Genomic DNA, 16,867 nt, shown 5'->3' on the forward strand with positions numbered 1-16,867 from the left:
AAAAACAACTCCGTTGCGCTGAAGCGTCAGGAAAAACTCTTCTGCAAGCATTCATCATCGCCGTCTCAAAATCTATAGTTATTGATTGCGGGGACATAGCCGGTTCCAATACTTTCAGCTGCTGTAGTAGAGATACATACGTTTCCTCAGACTTGTTAGGCAATAATGCATAAACTAATGGAAGCGATATTTTGTTCTTGAATCCATGTATCGTATACAGCTGGTAAAAAAGTAAGGGAACAGTTTTGAAAGTCCCATCGGCATACAAGTGTTCACTTCGCGCTAACAACTGCAAATTTCTATTCGTACTGAAAATTAACATACGATTGTCCTCGGGTCCAGAATCAAATTGTAGAAACAATTCTCCATTGCATGATGTTTTATATTCTTCTGTAAAAACTATGTCTCTACAATGCGTTGGAAGAACTGGGCCATCAAAATTTCGATTTCTTATATTTCGGATCGTTCGTTTCATTGTATCTACACTTGGAAGCTTAGGGGCTGCTGCTTGGCTACAGATTCTCGAAACATTTGAAATAATACTATGAGGCGTATTATTTGTTGTTTCTGCATAAGTTCGAATGGTATCAAGAAGTTGCGCTGCCTCAACTCCTGCTGCGTCTCCACAATGATTGTGCTCCTTCCATGTTTTAACGATGGTGTTATCTACAGTAGAAAACCGAAATTGTGCTTTAGTGGACATGTATTTTATAAAGACAGGCAAAATGAAACAAAAATTCATTGTAAGTGTCAAAATTACCGAAAAACCAAATGTGCCGCTCGAGTTACTACGGTAGATAACACCATCGTTAAAACATGGAAGGAGCACAATCATTGTGGAGACGCAGCAGGAGTTGAGGCTGCACAACTTCTTGATACCATTCGAACTTATGCAGAAACAACAAATAATACGCCTCATAGTATTATTTCAAATGTTTCGAGAATCTGTAGCCAAGCAGCAGCCCCCTAAGCTTCCAAGTGTAGATACAATGAAACGAACGATCCGAAATATAAGAAATCGAAATTTTGAGGCCCAGTTCTTCCAACGCATCGTAGAGACATAGTTTTTACAGAAGAATGTAAAACATCATGCAATGGAGAATTGTTTCTACAATTTGACTCTGGACCCGAGGACAATCGTATGTTAATTTTCAGTACGAAAAGAAATTTGCAGTTGTTAGCGCGAAGTGAACACTTGTATGCCGATGGGACTTTCACAACTGTTCCCTTACTTTTTTATCAGCTGTATACGATACATGGATTCAAGGCCAAAATATCGCTTCCATTAGTTTATGCATTATTGCCTAACAAGTCTGAGGAAACGTATGTATCTCTACTACAGCAGCTGAAAGTATTGGAACCGGCTATGTCCCCGCAATCAATAACTATAGATTTTGAGACGGCGATGATGAATGCTTGCAGAAGAGTTTTTCCTGACGCTTCAGCGCAACGGGGTTGTTTTTTCCACTTTTCATAATGTATTTTTCGTTCCATTCAGAATAATGGATTGAAACAACGTTATGAAACTGATGCTAATTTTGGCAGCAATTGCATTTGTGCCCACTCCAATTGTGACGGTCGTTTTTGAACAACTGTGTGAAAATGGTGTTTTTCCTCCAGAATCGCAAGAAGTTGTTGATTATTTTGAGGATACATGGATTGGACGCCCAACCAGACGACATCTTCGTCGACCACCAAAGTATTCCCATGAAATGTGAAACGTACGCCAGCTTGTTCTAGAAGGATTACCAAGAACGAATAATTCTGTTGAAGGGTGGCATAGAGGATTTGAGGAACAAGTCGCTGCTTATCATCCCAACATTTGGAAATTTATCGATGGCATTAGTGATACGGGCAACAAAAAAGAGAAGTATCGCGATTGTGATGAACGAATTAAAAGGCTTGTTAGTGCATATGATGAACGGGGTGATACTGTTGATTATCTAAAAGGTATAGCGCATAATATTTCTTATTAATAATTTACATACTGTGTTGTAAATATTACAGTTTCTTAGTAATTAATTATCCCAACGTGACTGATTCTGAAGATTGCATAAACCTTCATTTTGAATTTTTGCGGTGTACTATGACATACCTAATGTTATAATTAGTTTAGTTTAAAATTAACCAATTGTTATATTGTTCAAATAATGGATTTTTTGACTATTTTTGTGATACATGTAACTATTAAAATCCATAATCTACCTATTAAATTACATATTTCCATATATTTCCGTTATATTCCCTCACAGTTCATAGAATTTCAAAAATATGTTGATCATAGCTTAAGGCAGAAACTTAAATAAAAAATAACTTTTTATGATTTGACCAAACACATCTCATTGCTTCTAGACGGTAAAACGCGATAAACTGACGCGGCGGTAAATTGCTGGCGATCAATTTTCCGGACCCCATTTGTACCATCTTACATGGAGCTGAAATTTGGGTCTGGGCTACCACGAACACAATTAAGAAGCCATACGCTAACGAGTAGTAACTGCTGAGGTTGGTCACTAATAATACAGATGGTGCATTCTCTTGGAATTAAGAGACTGCCAACTCTGCTCGCGGAAAGTCTCACCTTCACGGTAAAGATTTTCTCCGGAATGATCCGCAACCAGAACTTCTGGGAATGTGCATATGGAAGATTCCACAGGATAACCTCAGAGCAGAACCATCATTATCGGTCTATTGTAACAGGCTTGTGCTGACAGGTTCCTCTCAACTCTTCAGGCCCTTAACTGCGACTACAGAAAGTTTCTTTCGGACAATTCTGGACAGCATTCCTCTTACCTCGTTGGTAAGAGGAAGGCTGTCCTCTTATTCATTTTTTATTATTACTATTTTCGTTTGCTGTGTGTGTCAAGCTATTAGATGTTTATTTTTCTGAAATAAACATCTGTCTTTACAATCTCTGTCATGAAACGTTAAACAAAAACCTGTATTAAAAATTAAACTTAATAATTTAAACCTGACAGATTGTTGCCAATTATCTAAATGTAGATACTCTATTTTGTCCTCAAATTTTGTTTGGTGAAATCCTTGGCCAAGCTGGCGGTGGAGGGTATATATTTTCTCTGCAATAAAGTATATTTATTTATTAAATAATTAAAATAGCTAAAAGCTATTTACTGACTGCGAAAGAAGGTACACAGCTTCTTTCGCATTCGGTCAGATTAAATGCCCACGGCATGATAAGGCTATAATTGTTGACATGAAGGGTATCTATCACACGGTTAACCTCATGCCATACCACTCCACTGAGGTTTGTAGGAAAAAAATGAAACCTATCACACGGTACAGTTGCGGCGACTCAGGTGGAATGAATGAAGTTTTCCACGTGAAAGGGTTGTAAAGGAAAGGGAGAAACGAAATCTAACCATGCGGTGTCTAGTAAATTTTGGAATGATTGAAATTAAAGTAAAACAGGGCAGATATAGAGTAGGAAATAGTGACTATCGACAGATATATTGTTTTGTGTGCAGGCAGAGGAACAGCTTCAATCTTTGGCTCTTACTCCACACAAAAATCTGAACAGGAAACTACCAGGTATAATTTTGATGCTGGCAACAAGCATGGTGGTATATTCGCTGTTTGGTTATTGTTTATTGGCACACTGAAAGGTCCTGCTATAAATATACGAATTAATTTCCTTTTTTTATACTTCTTTAGGGCCATCGGGCTTAGAGGGGAACAGGTATCCTGTGTGTTATCAGACACTCAGCCTAAAACACTGATGGATCCAATATCTTTCTATTACAGAAGATTTAGGAGAAGTCCGGTTGGCCTGCCTCCCTAAAATCCACTCATGCACACCTTCTCGATGGTAAGCCCTGTTACGTCACTTAGGTGGCAACGAACGTGTAGAGTGGTTCTCTTCAAGGTGCCTGGTCAGCATGAAGAGTAAAAGACCAACCCCTCCAGCAATATGAAAGCACGACGAAACAAATGGCCCTCAGTCCCCAGCAGCTTTCACTCTCCCTCTTACGGCAGCGAGAGGATTAGAGTGGAAGCAGAGGGTGCTAAGAATCTCTGGGTACGACCAGGCTACCATGCACGGAAACTGAACTTGGCCTGTTATAACGTAAGAACACTCATCGGTGAAGACAGGATATTAGAGCTGGAAAAGGAATTAGAAAATGTGAATTGGAATATCATCGGTTTGGCTGAAACAAGAAGAAGAAATGAATCACTTATAAGTTTATCAAGTGGAAATCTGCTGTACACCAATGGAAACAGTGAAAGGAGTGAAGGTGGAATTGGGTTTCTGGTCCATAAAGATTTTAAAAACAACATTTTGGAATTCAAAAGTACATCACCAAGGGTGTCAAGACTAATACTCAAGATTTCTAAGAGATACAAGCTAAAGATTATAATGATTTATGCACCAACATCGAGCCATGATGATGAAGAGGTTGAAGAAATGTACACTGAAATTGAGAGTCTTCTAGATGAGCAGAAAACCCACTATACTATTATTATGGGAGACTTCAATGCTAAGGTTGGAAAAAGACAAAACAGCACAGAAAGGGGAACTATAGGAAATTTTGGAATTGGTGAAAGAAATGAAAGAGGTGAAAGACTTGTGGAATTTGCAGAATCTCAAGGACTGTCAGTAATGAACACTTTTTTCAAGAAAAGGGTGAACAGAAAGTGGACATGGAAGAGTCCAAATGGATTAACTACTAATGAAATCGACTTCATCCTCACTAACAGAAGATATATTGTGAATGATGTTACCGTCCTGAATAAGGTAAATGTTGGAAGTGATCACAGAATGGTAAGATGTACACTTGATATAGATGTAGGAAAGGAAAGGAAAAAACTGACTCGAGTAAATAATACAAAGGTCTTTAAAATAACAGAGGAGGAGAAAAAGCAGTATGTACTGGAACTTAAGAACAAGTTTGAGCTTCTGCAGACAGCTGAGGACCAAGATATCGACGAGGAATATTACAACTTTTTGAAAGTGATAAAGCCCAAGAAACCTTTAGGGAAAAAGAAATCCAAAGAAGAAAAAATTAGTCAAGAAACACTTGTCATGATGAACCGAAGATGACAAATGAAAAGCAAGAAAAACACTGACAGGGAGAAAATTGAGTATACTGAGTTATGCAAAGCCATTAGAAAGAGACTCAGAGAGGACATAAGAAGATTTAACACAAGAAAAGTAGAATAAGCATTAAGGGAAAACAAAGGATTTAAATCAGCAGCCATGAACAGTAATACAGAAAGACAAATAATACTGAAACTGAAGAATAGCGATGGTGTACTTATAAACAGCAGAGAAGGCATAATTCAAATAGCAGAAGACTACTATAGAGAATTATACAAGGAGCAGGGGAATGATGCCAGCAGTGGGGAAGATGGATTGCAAAGTAGCAACACATACGACATACCCAATATTCTTCCTGATGAGGTAGAGCATGCATTGAAGAAAATGAAGAATCAGAAAGCCCCGGGGGAAGATGAAGTTACTGTAGAGTTGTTAAAATTGGGAGGAAGAGACATAACACAAAAACTGGCAAGGCTCTTCACAAAGTGCATTAGAAAAGGTGTGACGCCTAAGCAGTGGAATAATGCAATCATAGTTTTGCTGCATAAGAAAGGAGATAAATCAGAAATTGGAAATTATAGACCAATTAGCTTGTTATCCCACATCTACAAGTTGTTCACAAGGGTCATTACTAACAGATTAGAAAGAATACTGGATGAGAATCAACCGAAAGAGCAAGCTGGCTTTAGGACAGGATTCTCAACTATGGATCACCTTCATGTAATATCACAGCTAATGGAGAAAGCAAATGAATATAAAACACCATTATGCCTGGCATTTGTGGATTATGAAAAGGCATTTGACTCCATACAGCATAAGGCAATGTTTCGGGCACTGGAAAGACAAGGCATTGATACCCCATATATTATGATTTTGAAGAAAATATACGAGAGTGCTACCTCCTTTATTAGACTAGACAAAGACAGTAGGAAATTTAAAATTGAGAAAGGAGTTCGACAAGGAGACACAATATCTCCGAAGCTGTTTACTGCTGCCCTTGAGGAAGCTTTCAGAAGATTAGACTGGTCGCAGAAAGGAGTCAATGTGAATGGAGAGTACCTAAACCATTTACGATTTGCAGATGACATTGTGGTCATAAGCCATGATCCCAAAGAATTAGAGGAAAATCTTAATCAGTTATGCACAGCTAGTAAGGATTTTGGACTAAAGATGAATATGGCTAAAACAAAAGTAATGATGAACAAGTATGCCACAGAAAGGGAAATAATGATTGAAGGAGCAGTAATTGAAAAGGTGGAGTCATATACTTATCTGGGACAAGTTATTAGCTGTAATAATGATAAATGGCTGGAAGTCAAGAGAAGAATAAATTTTGGATGGATAGCATTCAGGAAATATAGTCACATACTGAAGAGCAATATCCCAGTTTGTCTGAAACGTAAAATAATGGACCAATGTATACTCCCCATCATGACTTATGGAAGTGAAACTTGGGCACTCACCAAAAGAATGGAAGAGAAGCTGAGAACTACACAGCGAAGAATGGAACGAATCATATTGGGAATCAGACTGTTAGATAAGAAGAGAAACACATGGATTAGGCAACAAACTCAAGTAAAGGACATTCTTATCAAAACTAAAGAACTAAAATGGTCTTGGGCAGGACACATAGCTCGAAGACATGATGACAGATGGACTAAGAAAATGACAGAATGGTATCCAAGAGGAGCTAGAAGAAAACCTGGAAGACAAAGGCGGAGATGGATAGATGAAATTCATGAGTTTGTGGGTAGTAAATGGATGTCCAGTGCTCAAAACAGAAGGAACTGGAAAGTTGCTGGAGAGGCCTTCATCCTGCAGTGGATTGAAAATGGCTGATGATGATGATGATGATAGGGCCATCGGAAAAAAAACAATCAGGCAGCACTTATAAGAGAAATTTTGCATTTTAAGGAGAGGGGGGAGAGAGAGATTACTTAAATAATTAAAATGAATGACAAAACATGAGCACCAATAATAAAAGTGGTGGAATAACCACCGCAAAGCTTTGCATATTTCTAAATATAATTAATTTGTTTGTCTTAACTTCTATTCTAAGGGGAAGGGGAAAACTTTTGGTATATAGCTTACCATTTACCTTGATAAGGTCTTGTGGAGAAATCTTGTAGAGTTTTAAATCTCTGGTCAGCCTGTTCATTATGCATTGCATTTCGCGTATATCTGAAAGAACAGAAAAGAAACTGTGAGTAGCACAACTTTGTTAGAAATAAAATCCGAAGGTTAAAACTTTAAGCGACTTCTGTTAATGAAAATACAGTAAATTCTAATCAATAAATACCATATAATAATACCAGAATTACTTGTATTAGCATATCCGATGGTGAAATTAACCTTTATTACTCATAAGACTTAAGAATATTTTTACATTAAGTAAATATTACAACAAACAATAAGCACGTACGGCAACAGGCAAACAAAAAAAAAAATTTAGTCAGATTTACATGTAATAAATGGTTCACTAGTGCCCCTACTTATCTGTGCTGTATTAAAAGTAACAGGCAGTCAGTAAGGGTGCGCTGGTAAATAAGGTTCCTGTCATGCTGAAAGCTGGGTCATAATTTCTGGAAATAAAGTGAAATTTAAATTGTATGTCAGTGTTTTGCAAAGTTTTCTGATGCTCTATGCACGCGTCAAAATAACTCGACTCCTAGGCAGAATATTGGAATTATTCGACAACTTACTCCTGTTATTCTCATCTTTAAGTCGATGGTAAATGCAACGGTCTAAGCTTTTTAAGTTTCAGGCCAAAAACATGTGAGCGAAGTTGTGCATTACTAAACACCAGCTTAAGCAATTTTTTACTTTATATTTTTCAGATCGGGTGGCGGACCACAAGTGGAAAACATGGCGTGGATCGGCTACCCCCTGGTCTATGTACTTTACTCCTTAGGATGAGGGAAGCACGACGCAAAAAGCAATTTTGGGTAAATCCAATACTTAGTCAAAGGGTTTTAAATGGAACAGTTTAATAAATCATAATAAAAACTTACTCTAAAATACTTCAAAATAACATAGAACAAATTACTACAATTGCTTACATAAATTAAATCTGAACAGTAGGGAATTATCTTTGGTTTTAAGATTCATAAAGTTTTAAATAATAAACTACTTTCTAACATTTCATGCTAAGTCCCTCACAAAATTTTAAGAGCACACTAATTATTTCATCTGATTTTTAAAACGTAACAGTCTTGTCCTACAGGTGTTTGAATGGTAGTAATACTTTAGTAATGCTGCGTTCAAATATCGTTGCTTTCAAAATTAATAAATAAACGAGTTAGCTAATGTGTGCACTGCGTACATTTCGATTAAATGATCTTTTTATTTTCTGTGATTAAGAAATGAATAGTAAATGCAATTATCTCCTTATCAATTAATTACTAATAAAATCAACTTTACAGAACACTTAATAAAAAAACTCTATACGTTTACGTTCTCTAAACGCAGCCCTTTAGTTCAATTACAACTGAATAATATTTATTACTCCAGCGGTTCCCAAAATGTGCGCCGCGGTGCTCTAGGCAGCCGCAGCGAACACAGGGGCGTCGCGGGATATTTTAAATCTTCGAGGGAAACACAGCGATACTCGACATCTGTCGGACACCGCGCGAACTACTCTCTCGAGGTAGTTCAGTGTCAATATTTCTTATTAAGTTGTTTGGACCTAACTACTTAATAAACGGAACTGTTCCATATTTATTTTGGCCTAGAGACGCCGTGAAAAAATCGAGACACTAAATTCAAAGAGTTCTTACATACCTGACCTTCCGTTCCTGTCTACTTTATTTGTTGCCCACCTCAGCATCACTTCAAACTTCATCACTTCAGGTATATTAAGTTCCCTGCCGACTATCATTTGAAACATTGATTCGGACAGTTCGAGAAATTCTGTTCTTGAAAATAATTGCACGGAACGGGTATCGATATACTGCAGAAGGGTGTTCACTAGCTCTGACGCTGACGTATACCTCCAGTAATAATTTTCGAGCGTATTCAACATAGCACAAACCTAAACAGGATGGGAAAGATAAAAACAGAGGTCATGAACAGTTATCTTTATTACAAAAAGATGCCCCGCTGCAGGGGCGATCCCAGACACGAACTAATGTAGTCCCCCATTATCGAAATAGCGAGAAGAGGATTTTATTATTACTTGCACATCATGATTAACGCTTAATGATTCCCCGGAACACTGCTTTAGCCTTCCCTTTAGAAAATTTCGAGAACGCCCCTGATTACTTGAAATGCAAAAATTCCACATTCATTGTTTAAAAAATATATACACTGAAAGAACAGAATTCAAGGGATACCTGGTTTCTGGGCAACACGACGCTGTCACCCCTCTCGCTAGTGGACGAACCCACCGCTTGGCAGGTTGTAGGTACACTGCATTCACGTAGACGGTAATTTTATTTTTGGATCCCCCATGGATAAACGTAGTGAGTTAAGACTGTGCAGTGGCAGATCTGGCAATATGGTGGTTCCCCACTGTAGAGTCAATATTTTTTATAATTAAACATTAAATGCACAGACTTAATAATTATTAAACTTAATATTATACTCAACACTTAGAAATTAATAAGTGGTATTCTGAAGAGATTGCCTCTCTGATTCATGGCTTATAGCATTTTATGGAAACTTTCCTTGCCTCCATCTATTAAAGTTCAATTATTTTACGGAATGTCCTTCAATCCAGTGTCCAAGTATTTTTGATAAATACTTTGCCTTTGATCATCACACAATTGGATCAAGATAAGAATAGTGTAATATCTACCTTGACACTCACAGCCAAAAAAATGAGTTAACTGCATTTATGGCCTTGTACAAATGTTTTATAGCTTAACTTAATCAAGCTATAAATCCTATATGTGGCCCTATTTCTGAAACATTACCTGATGTTACTTGAGGGACTGAGTCAGTGTCATTCATTGATTATAGTCTGGAGCAACTAGTTATATTATACTGCATAAAGTGCAAACTCCACCTATGCTTAGTCCTATCTCTTAGAATGTCATCTAGTACATAACCTCAGGGGCTCACATCTGGTAAGTATGGGCTTGGCACATCCAGGGTCCTGAGCTGGCTATCATTATTTTTCTCTTTCTTGGTGATTCCCTTCTACTTTTGACACACACACACACACACTCACTCACACTCTCTCTCTCTCTCTCACTCAGGGTAACTCGGGAATTTTTTTTGGCTGGTGCAGCATAAGCCTCAGGTTTCCTTGCACCATATAGCTAATAATAATAATAATAATAATAATAATAATAATAATAAAGACTTTTAAAGTGGAATGATAGTGGTTGCCGGACACATGGGTCACTCTATCGCGGATGTGGTACAGAAATTGCACTGTCTCCGTTCGACACTATCAAGAGTTCATTGGGAATAACATCTAATCGTGGACAGCGCTGTGGGCGGAGAAAGATGGTGGATAAATGTGGCCGTCGATGTCTATCTCGCATTGTTATAGCCAATCGAGCGACAATGGCACAAATCACCGCTGACTTCAACTAGAGAGGTGCCAGAAACGTCTCCACCAAGACCATCAGGCGAACATTAGTCGCAGTAGGTTATGGGAGACGCCGACCCGCCAGAGTCCCATTGCTAACACCACGAAACAGGACTCTACGCCTCAACTGGGCGAAAGAACATCGGCACTGGGCCTTGGATGATTGGAGACGGGTCTCCTGGTCCGATGAGTCCCGTTTCCAGTTATTTCGAGCGGATGGTAGGGTGCGTATCTGGCGGAAACCGCACGAAGCTATGCACTAGTCATGTCAACAAGGAATTGCTCAAGTAGTGGACGGTCGGTAATGGTCTGAAGCGTGTTCAACTGGCACACGTTGGGACCTCTGGTACGTCTAGACGCATCTCTGAGCGGTCCAGGTTACGTGTCCATCCTTGCAGACCATCTGCATCTCTTCATGGTCATCGTGCACCCACAGGGCAATGGACTCTTCCAGCAGGACAACACAGAGCCGTGGTGACTAGAACGTGGTTCGAAGAGCATTCCGCAGATTCTAACAGCATGGAATGGCCTCACCGGACACCGTTGAACCCTGTGGAAAGGTCCATTCGAGCCATTCGGATCCCCCACGCAGGAATGCGACGGAATTATGTGCAGCAAGCATGGATGGAAATACCGTACCTGTGAAACGCTTTCGTGAACCTCGTCATGTGACTGCCCTTATACGGGAAAAAGGTGGGCCCACCCGTTACTAGGTAGGTATCCCATGATTTCTGTCCACTCAGTGTATGTATTAATGATAAAACCAACGCCTCTTTTAAGCTTACAGTTTATGTAGAAAATCTCCATATTACGAAATTTTCTGCAATTTCATGAAACATCTTTTTAAAGTAAAATGGCCAATAATGAAATATTTTATATCGTATTTAACAATTTAACATCATAATGGCACACAATGCAGTTTAACTTGTAGAAGGGAGCAGTTTGTTAACCTGTTTTAAGCGTGAAGCAGAAAGGTGTCCCCCTCTCTAGTTCTCTTCTACAAAGTAGTCTTCATGTTGTGGGAATTTTATTTTATAAATATATATAAAAAAAAAATTCTTTTGCCTCCTAGTGCAATCCACCTCCATTGTGTACGTTGCAATAAAGATATTTATTTTAAAATCTTAATGTCCAAAGGGATTATTTCCATTCAATTTTAAATTTATATTCTACTTTTTTCTTTTATTTTTCTTTTATAGTCTAAAAACTATACGTATATATAGTTTTTTTCACACACTTTTGGCCTCAACATTACAGCCAGGTACCGGTATAAATTTCCCACTTTTCAATCTTACAAATGGGATGAAAACCACCAGGATAAAATCTATAAGGAAAACCCGCAATGTTGGGGTGCTCGTCAAGACCTGTAGAACCTGTTCATTTCTACCAATCAGGCCAGTAATATTCACTCGTTGGTGAATTAGGCAGCACAGGCCTAATTCACCGAGAAGTACAGAATGGAATGAAAACAAAACTGTTATTTCACCTATCTGTGCTCCACAACTAAGCAGAGCACGTTCCTGTGACCACAAAAGGATGGTTGCAGTTAAAATTTACTTATGAAAAGAACACGATACAGCTCTTTTAATATTTCTATGACGACAGCCAATGCCTAAAGATTATAATGAGAAAGAGTCGGTATCTTCTGTAGGCAGATCATGGATAATAAATGTTACTTAATGAATACAGCATAAAATCTTTGAGTGGTTGAAGAGAGACTTTAGAGGATTCAACAAGGAAAGATATTACTGTGTGATCAGGAGTAGTGATATCAGTATGGTCTTGCCAATTACTAATAAAAGAATACAAATATTAGGATTACAAATTATTATTGATTTAGAGAATTGGTGTCCATAATTATCAAAAGTGGTTCAGATTTAATAGAAAGGCGTCTCTAAATATTGTAATTGCGGAGTAATGTCTGTGAAGGGTGGACAATACAAAGAGGAAATGTAGAATAAAAGCGTAGCTGTGGTATCATGAATGCACGCTGATATTTGTGTACAAAACGTAGAGACAGCACCAATGTCTAATTTTTTTTAAATATGGTCATTTCAGATTCTTGCTTGGGTTGGATGACTTTAGAGGATATTAGATAGCCCATAACTGTCACGCGAGAGTGGAAGAGCTCTTGCAAACAAATTATATCAAAACGCATTATGTCCACCTGATGACGAACCTCATCGGCCACAGACCTTATAAGACGATCATTCAACTGTAACGTAACTTGAGTGCTAAAAGAGGTGGTTAAGATGGGTTAACACATTGTGATACAACAATTGTGGTAGGGAATGGTACATGAGCGTAAGGTTTCTAATGCTCGATGACATTCTGGACAAGAAGTGTCACGAAGTAAATCCCGAGCGCCCTTTTTTAAAGTTTACAGTTAGCGTAATTGGGTGGTTCCTCCTTGTTTGGACATCCACTAAACACGCATCCTTGGCGAGCGCAGTTCATGTTTTCATGTGTTAGAGGTGTGGCCAGTCCCTATAAGAATAATTTCACTGACACAATCTAAATAGACATTAGGATCAGAAAATTTAAGACAGTAATCCAAGGAAAACAGAAATAAAAATCACATAGATCAACCTATTTCACTTCCTTGTAATGCCAAAAGAGGAAGACGAGAACAGCCATGTAGAGAGGCTCCACTGGCTAAGAGCCCATCACCAAGTTGTGATCTGAGACGCCGAGAGGACTGTCAATTGTATGCTTGGAATGTTTATTGGTGAGGAAAACATGAAGAGTGAAAGGTTGTGTAGTGGATATTGCCTGGTAAATGAACAAAAGTTGTGCAAGGTCATTATTAATAGCAAAAACCTCAGCATCTCGACCCAGCTGGCTGTGCAACTAAAAAATGTGATGCTCGCTGGAGTGTGAATATTAAAATCACAAAGGAAAATGATCGAAAACAGTTAAATATAAAATTAAATGAATAACGGTAAGCATAGTATGAATAAACATTTCTTTAATTTTTTTTTATCATTAAAACTCCATAGCCAATTTTTAAAATTTGAACAGCCGTTAACTCCGAAACCGGCCACATGTTTAACATGTGGCCGGTTTCGGAAAACAGCAGTAAAGGTGAGGATCTGGTTCTAAAAACCCAATGTGGGACCCGAGCTCAGTCCAGGTGTGGCGCCAAACGAGCAGGCGCAGCATTGCTGCTGGGGGGGGGGGGACAAGTGGGATTCCTCACGAATGGGAGGGGGACTTCATTATTCGTGATTTTTTTAAAAATAATATTCGGTTTTTTATTCTATTTCTTTTGTACCGCTCTACTGCTTTCGTTTCATTTTTATTAATATATTCCATATTTTTAAATAATAGTTCGTATCTCTTGTATGTTCTTAGTACTCCAATTTTCTGCGGACTCTTAGGATCGTCTGGGGAAAAAGAGGTGCTTCTCCTCCTTGTCCTTTTCAGATATAGGGCTATAAATGCCCTCTGAAGTGTGTTGGGAAAAGAAGCGTCGGTAGATATTTTTTATTTTCGGTAGTTGTCCTCACATCTTCGACAGATGTGAGGCCCCTAACTCGCTTTCAGTGCATTTCGCATCATTTTCTTTATTAAAAAGTATTTTTCTCGTTTAAATTGTATCTGTGCGATTGGTGTTTTTTTTTTTGTAAGTATTTAAGTTAATTAATAGCTTATACATTTTTTGGTGTACGTATTTTCTATTTGATAAATCAGTCTGCGTATATTTTCCTCATTGTGCACGAATTTTTTTTTGAGGGGAGGGATTAATTGTTATTCCATTCGTTATACTTTTTTTTTTTTTAACTTATCTGTAGTTTTGTTTTACATTAGACTTTACATATGCATATATTACTGAATTACTAACTCAATTTAAATTAAATTCTAATGAAACCAAAGGTATCACTTTCTTCAAAATTAACTCACATAACTCCACTGAAACATTCAGAATTAGAATTCTCATTGAAAGCAAGTGATTTCTCTCTATTTGTTGGTTTTATGACTCCTACTTTGTGGGATTACGTTTTCCTTATATTTACAAATAAATGTTCGATAGACCACTGATAGGGCACCATGGGCCTTCCTTGCTTCCTGTATGCACTATTCGGAGAACTCAAATGCGACCATTTCGTAACTCCCAAATCCCTTTCTTCCCCTTCTATGTTTAATAATAATAAAAATAAAAAATAAATAATATTTTTTATTTTTATTTAGGGATTACTGTTCCCCAAGACTTTGCATTTTGCAGCATTAAAACGGAGTTATCATGTTCCTGACAATCCCTGAAGTCTAAATCACCCTGAAGAAGCGCTGATCATTAATAACCCTATTATCTTGACGTAATAATAAAATAAAATAATAAAACAAATCATGCACTGTATCCTGTCATCCATGTCATTTAAGAAAATAAAACACAACACCGTTCCCAGTAAAAATCGTTGGGAAACCCACTTCTTATGTCAGTATTAATAAGGCAAAACGATGCAAGGAAGGGAACTTTTCTGCATCAGTCAAAAATAAATAAATAAAAATAATAATTAAAATAAATCAATCTTTATACCATCCCCATAAGGTAATTATCCAATTATGCTTTAAACTTAGCCAGATTCTCTGCCTTCACCACGCTGGAGGTAAATTATTATAATGTTCGACAACCCGCTGCCCATAGGTGAACAGTTGTTTCCTGAGATCTCATATTCGTATCCCTGCTTCGCGTCTCACCCACGAGGGAGAACAGAACAGACCTACCTCATTCATTTTACTGACCTCTTCAGTGCCTTATATACCTAAATTAGATCTTCCCTTAGATGTCTAGTCAACCTTTGCAGTCCATACTTTCTAAGCCTTTCTACATCTGTGCATCGCTTTGCACTCATCACCAATCTGGTTGCCTTTCTCTGAACATTCTCCACAATTATTATTTTTTAGGTGTGGTCTCCAGACCTGAATACATTATCCCAAGTGCGGTCTAACCATCACCTTTTAAAGAGGGTGACTTCATTCCCGCTATTTCAATGACGCGAGGAATTTTTATAGGTCTTTTTCATACGATGGCTGAGTTAGTCAGTCTCAAGCAAGGGTAGCATGGTTTTTCTCCCGGAAACGGGTTTTGCATCTAGCAAACAGCAAATCGACCACAGAACAAACGCAATTCACAGACATTATATACGGCGCAATAGGGTCTAAGTTGTTGATGCGTCTAAAACCGTACAACAAACAGTGCCTATCTAGCTCCTTATTTATACTGCATGGAAAATTTTTCAAGTCATTTGGAATTATAACACCTAAGTCTTTTTCGAAAAAGTCTTGAACAAAAAAAGACTAGGTTATACGGATTCCAGGATTACTGTTCCCCAAATGCATAAACCTTACATTTAGAAGCATTAAACTTTAGTTTCCATTTTCCGGATCTTTAAGCAACATGGCCTGGTTCGAATTACTAACTACCCTTCCCACGTTCAAATAATCAACAAACTCTGATGGATTACCTTGGATGCCCTCGTCAATATAATTTATGAAAATTATAAATAGGAGAAGACCCAACGCCGACTCCTGAGGGCTCACTTGTTAAGTTAATCCAACTTAAAGACTGACCATTCATGAGAACTCTCTCTTATCTTTTAGCCAGCCTGCAACCCTGAGTAGGATCTTAGCAGTAACTAACTCTTCCAATTTATATAGCAGCCTTCAATGAGGGACGGTATCAAAAGCTATATCGAAGTCTAGTTAATATAATGTCGAAATTTTTACCTGCATCCCATGCAGGTAAAAATTTCGATGATGTAGTCATTAAGCATTTGGATGCAGTGCGTCCAACTGCTTAATGACTACATCATAGAAATTTACCTGATTGATCAGGCATGGCCGCCCCTTTACAAACCGAAGCCATAACACCAAAGACCAGCTTCCGAACACCAACAGTGCCATGGCCTCATGTTGGTATCCGTGAAGGCAGTCAACTACTATGGCCTATACAAGCTAATGTTCAACGCATAGTCCATATGGATAAGGGCAGTGTTGGATCCAGAGCGTTTGCACTGGGGGGGAAGAATATAAACTTCGGTGGGTACATGTAGTATATTTTTTATTATTATTTAATATTAGCAACATATGTATGTACAAACAAATCTGTATTTATGCATAAATAAATTCAAAAAATTATACAATTATGCAAGTACTGTATTGTAATAATCTTATTCTTTGCTTTTTTTCTTTGCATGTGTATCAATCACTTCATTTATTACTTTTCCGATAACTCATTCGGGCCCTCTAAGCTTATCTTCATGCAATCTTTCAAT

At 37.9% G+C, this 16,867-nt stretch overlaps 1 protein-coding gene across 5 annotated transcripts in view; it reads right to left on the reverse strand.

Moving 5' to 3' along the window:
* The window catches only part of LOC150084530 (uncharacterized), a 138,110-nt gene that overhangs the window by 22,198 nt on the left and 99,045 nt on the right, over nt 1-16,867 (reverse strand). For 4 of the 5 annotated variants that reach the window (XM_090375296.1, XM_090375293.1, XM_090375295.1 and 1 more), the window contains 2 exons: nt 8,837-9,086; nt 7,155-7,237 (listed from right to left, as the gene is read on the reverse strand). In XM_090375296.1, coding sequence (XP_090231422.1) covers nt 7,155-7,237; nt 8,837-9,086 — 333 coding nt within the window. Of the gene's footprint in view, nt 1-7,147; nt 7,238-8,836; nt 9,087-16,867 lie in introns of all 5 variants that reach the window. The other variant, XM_090375294.1, reaches the window with a different exon arrangement.

Source organism: Mastigoproctus giganteus, chromosome 6, assembly GCF_048544385.1.
Source record: "Mastigoproctus giganteus isolate SK-2022 chromosome 6, ASM4854438v1, whole genome shotgun sequence".
In the NCBI taxonomy this organism is placed as follows: Eukaryota; Metazoa; Arthropoda; class Arachnida; order Uropygi; family Thelyphonidae; genus Mastigoproctus; species Mastigoproctus giganteus.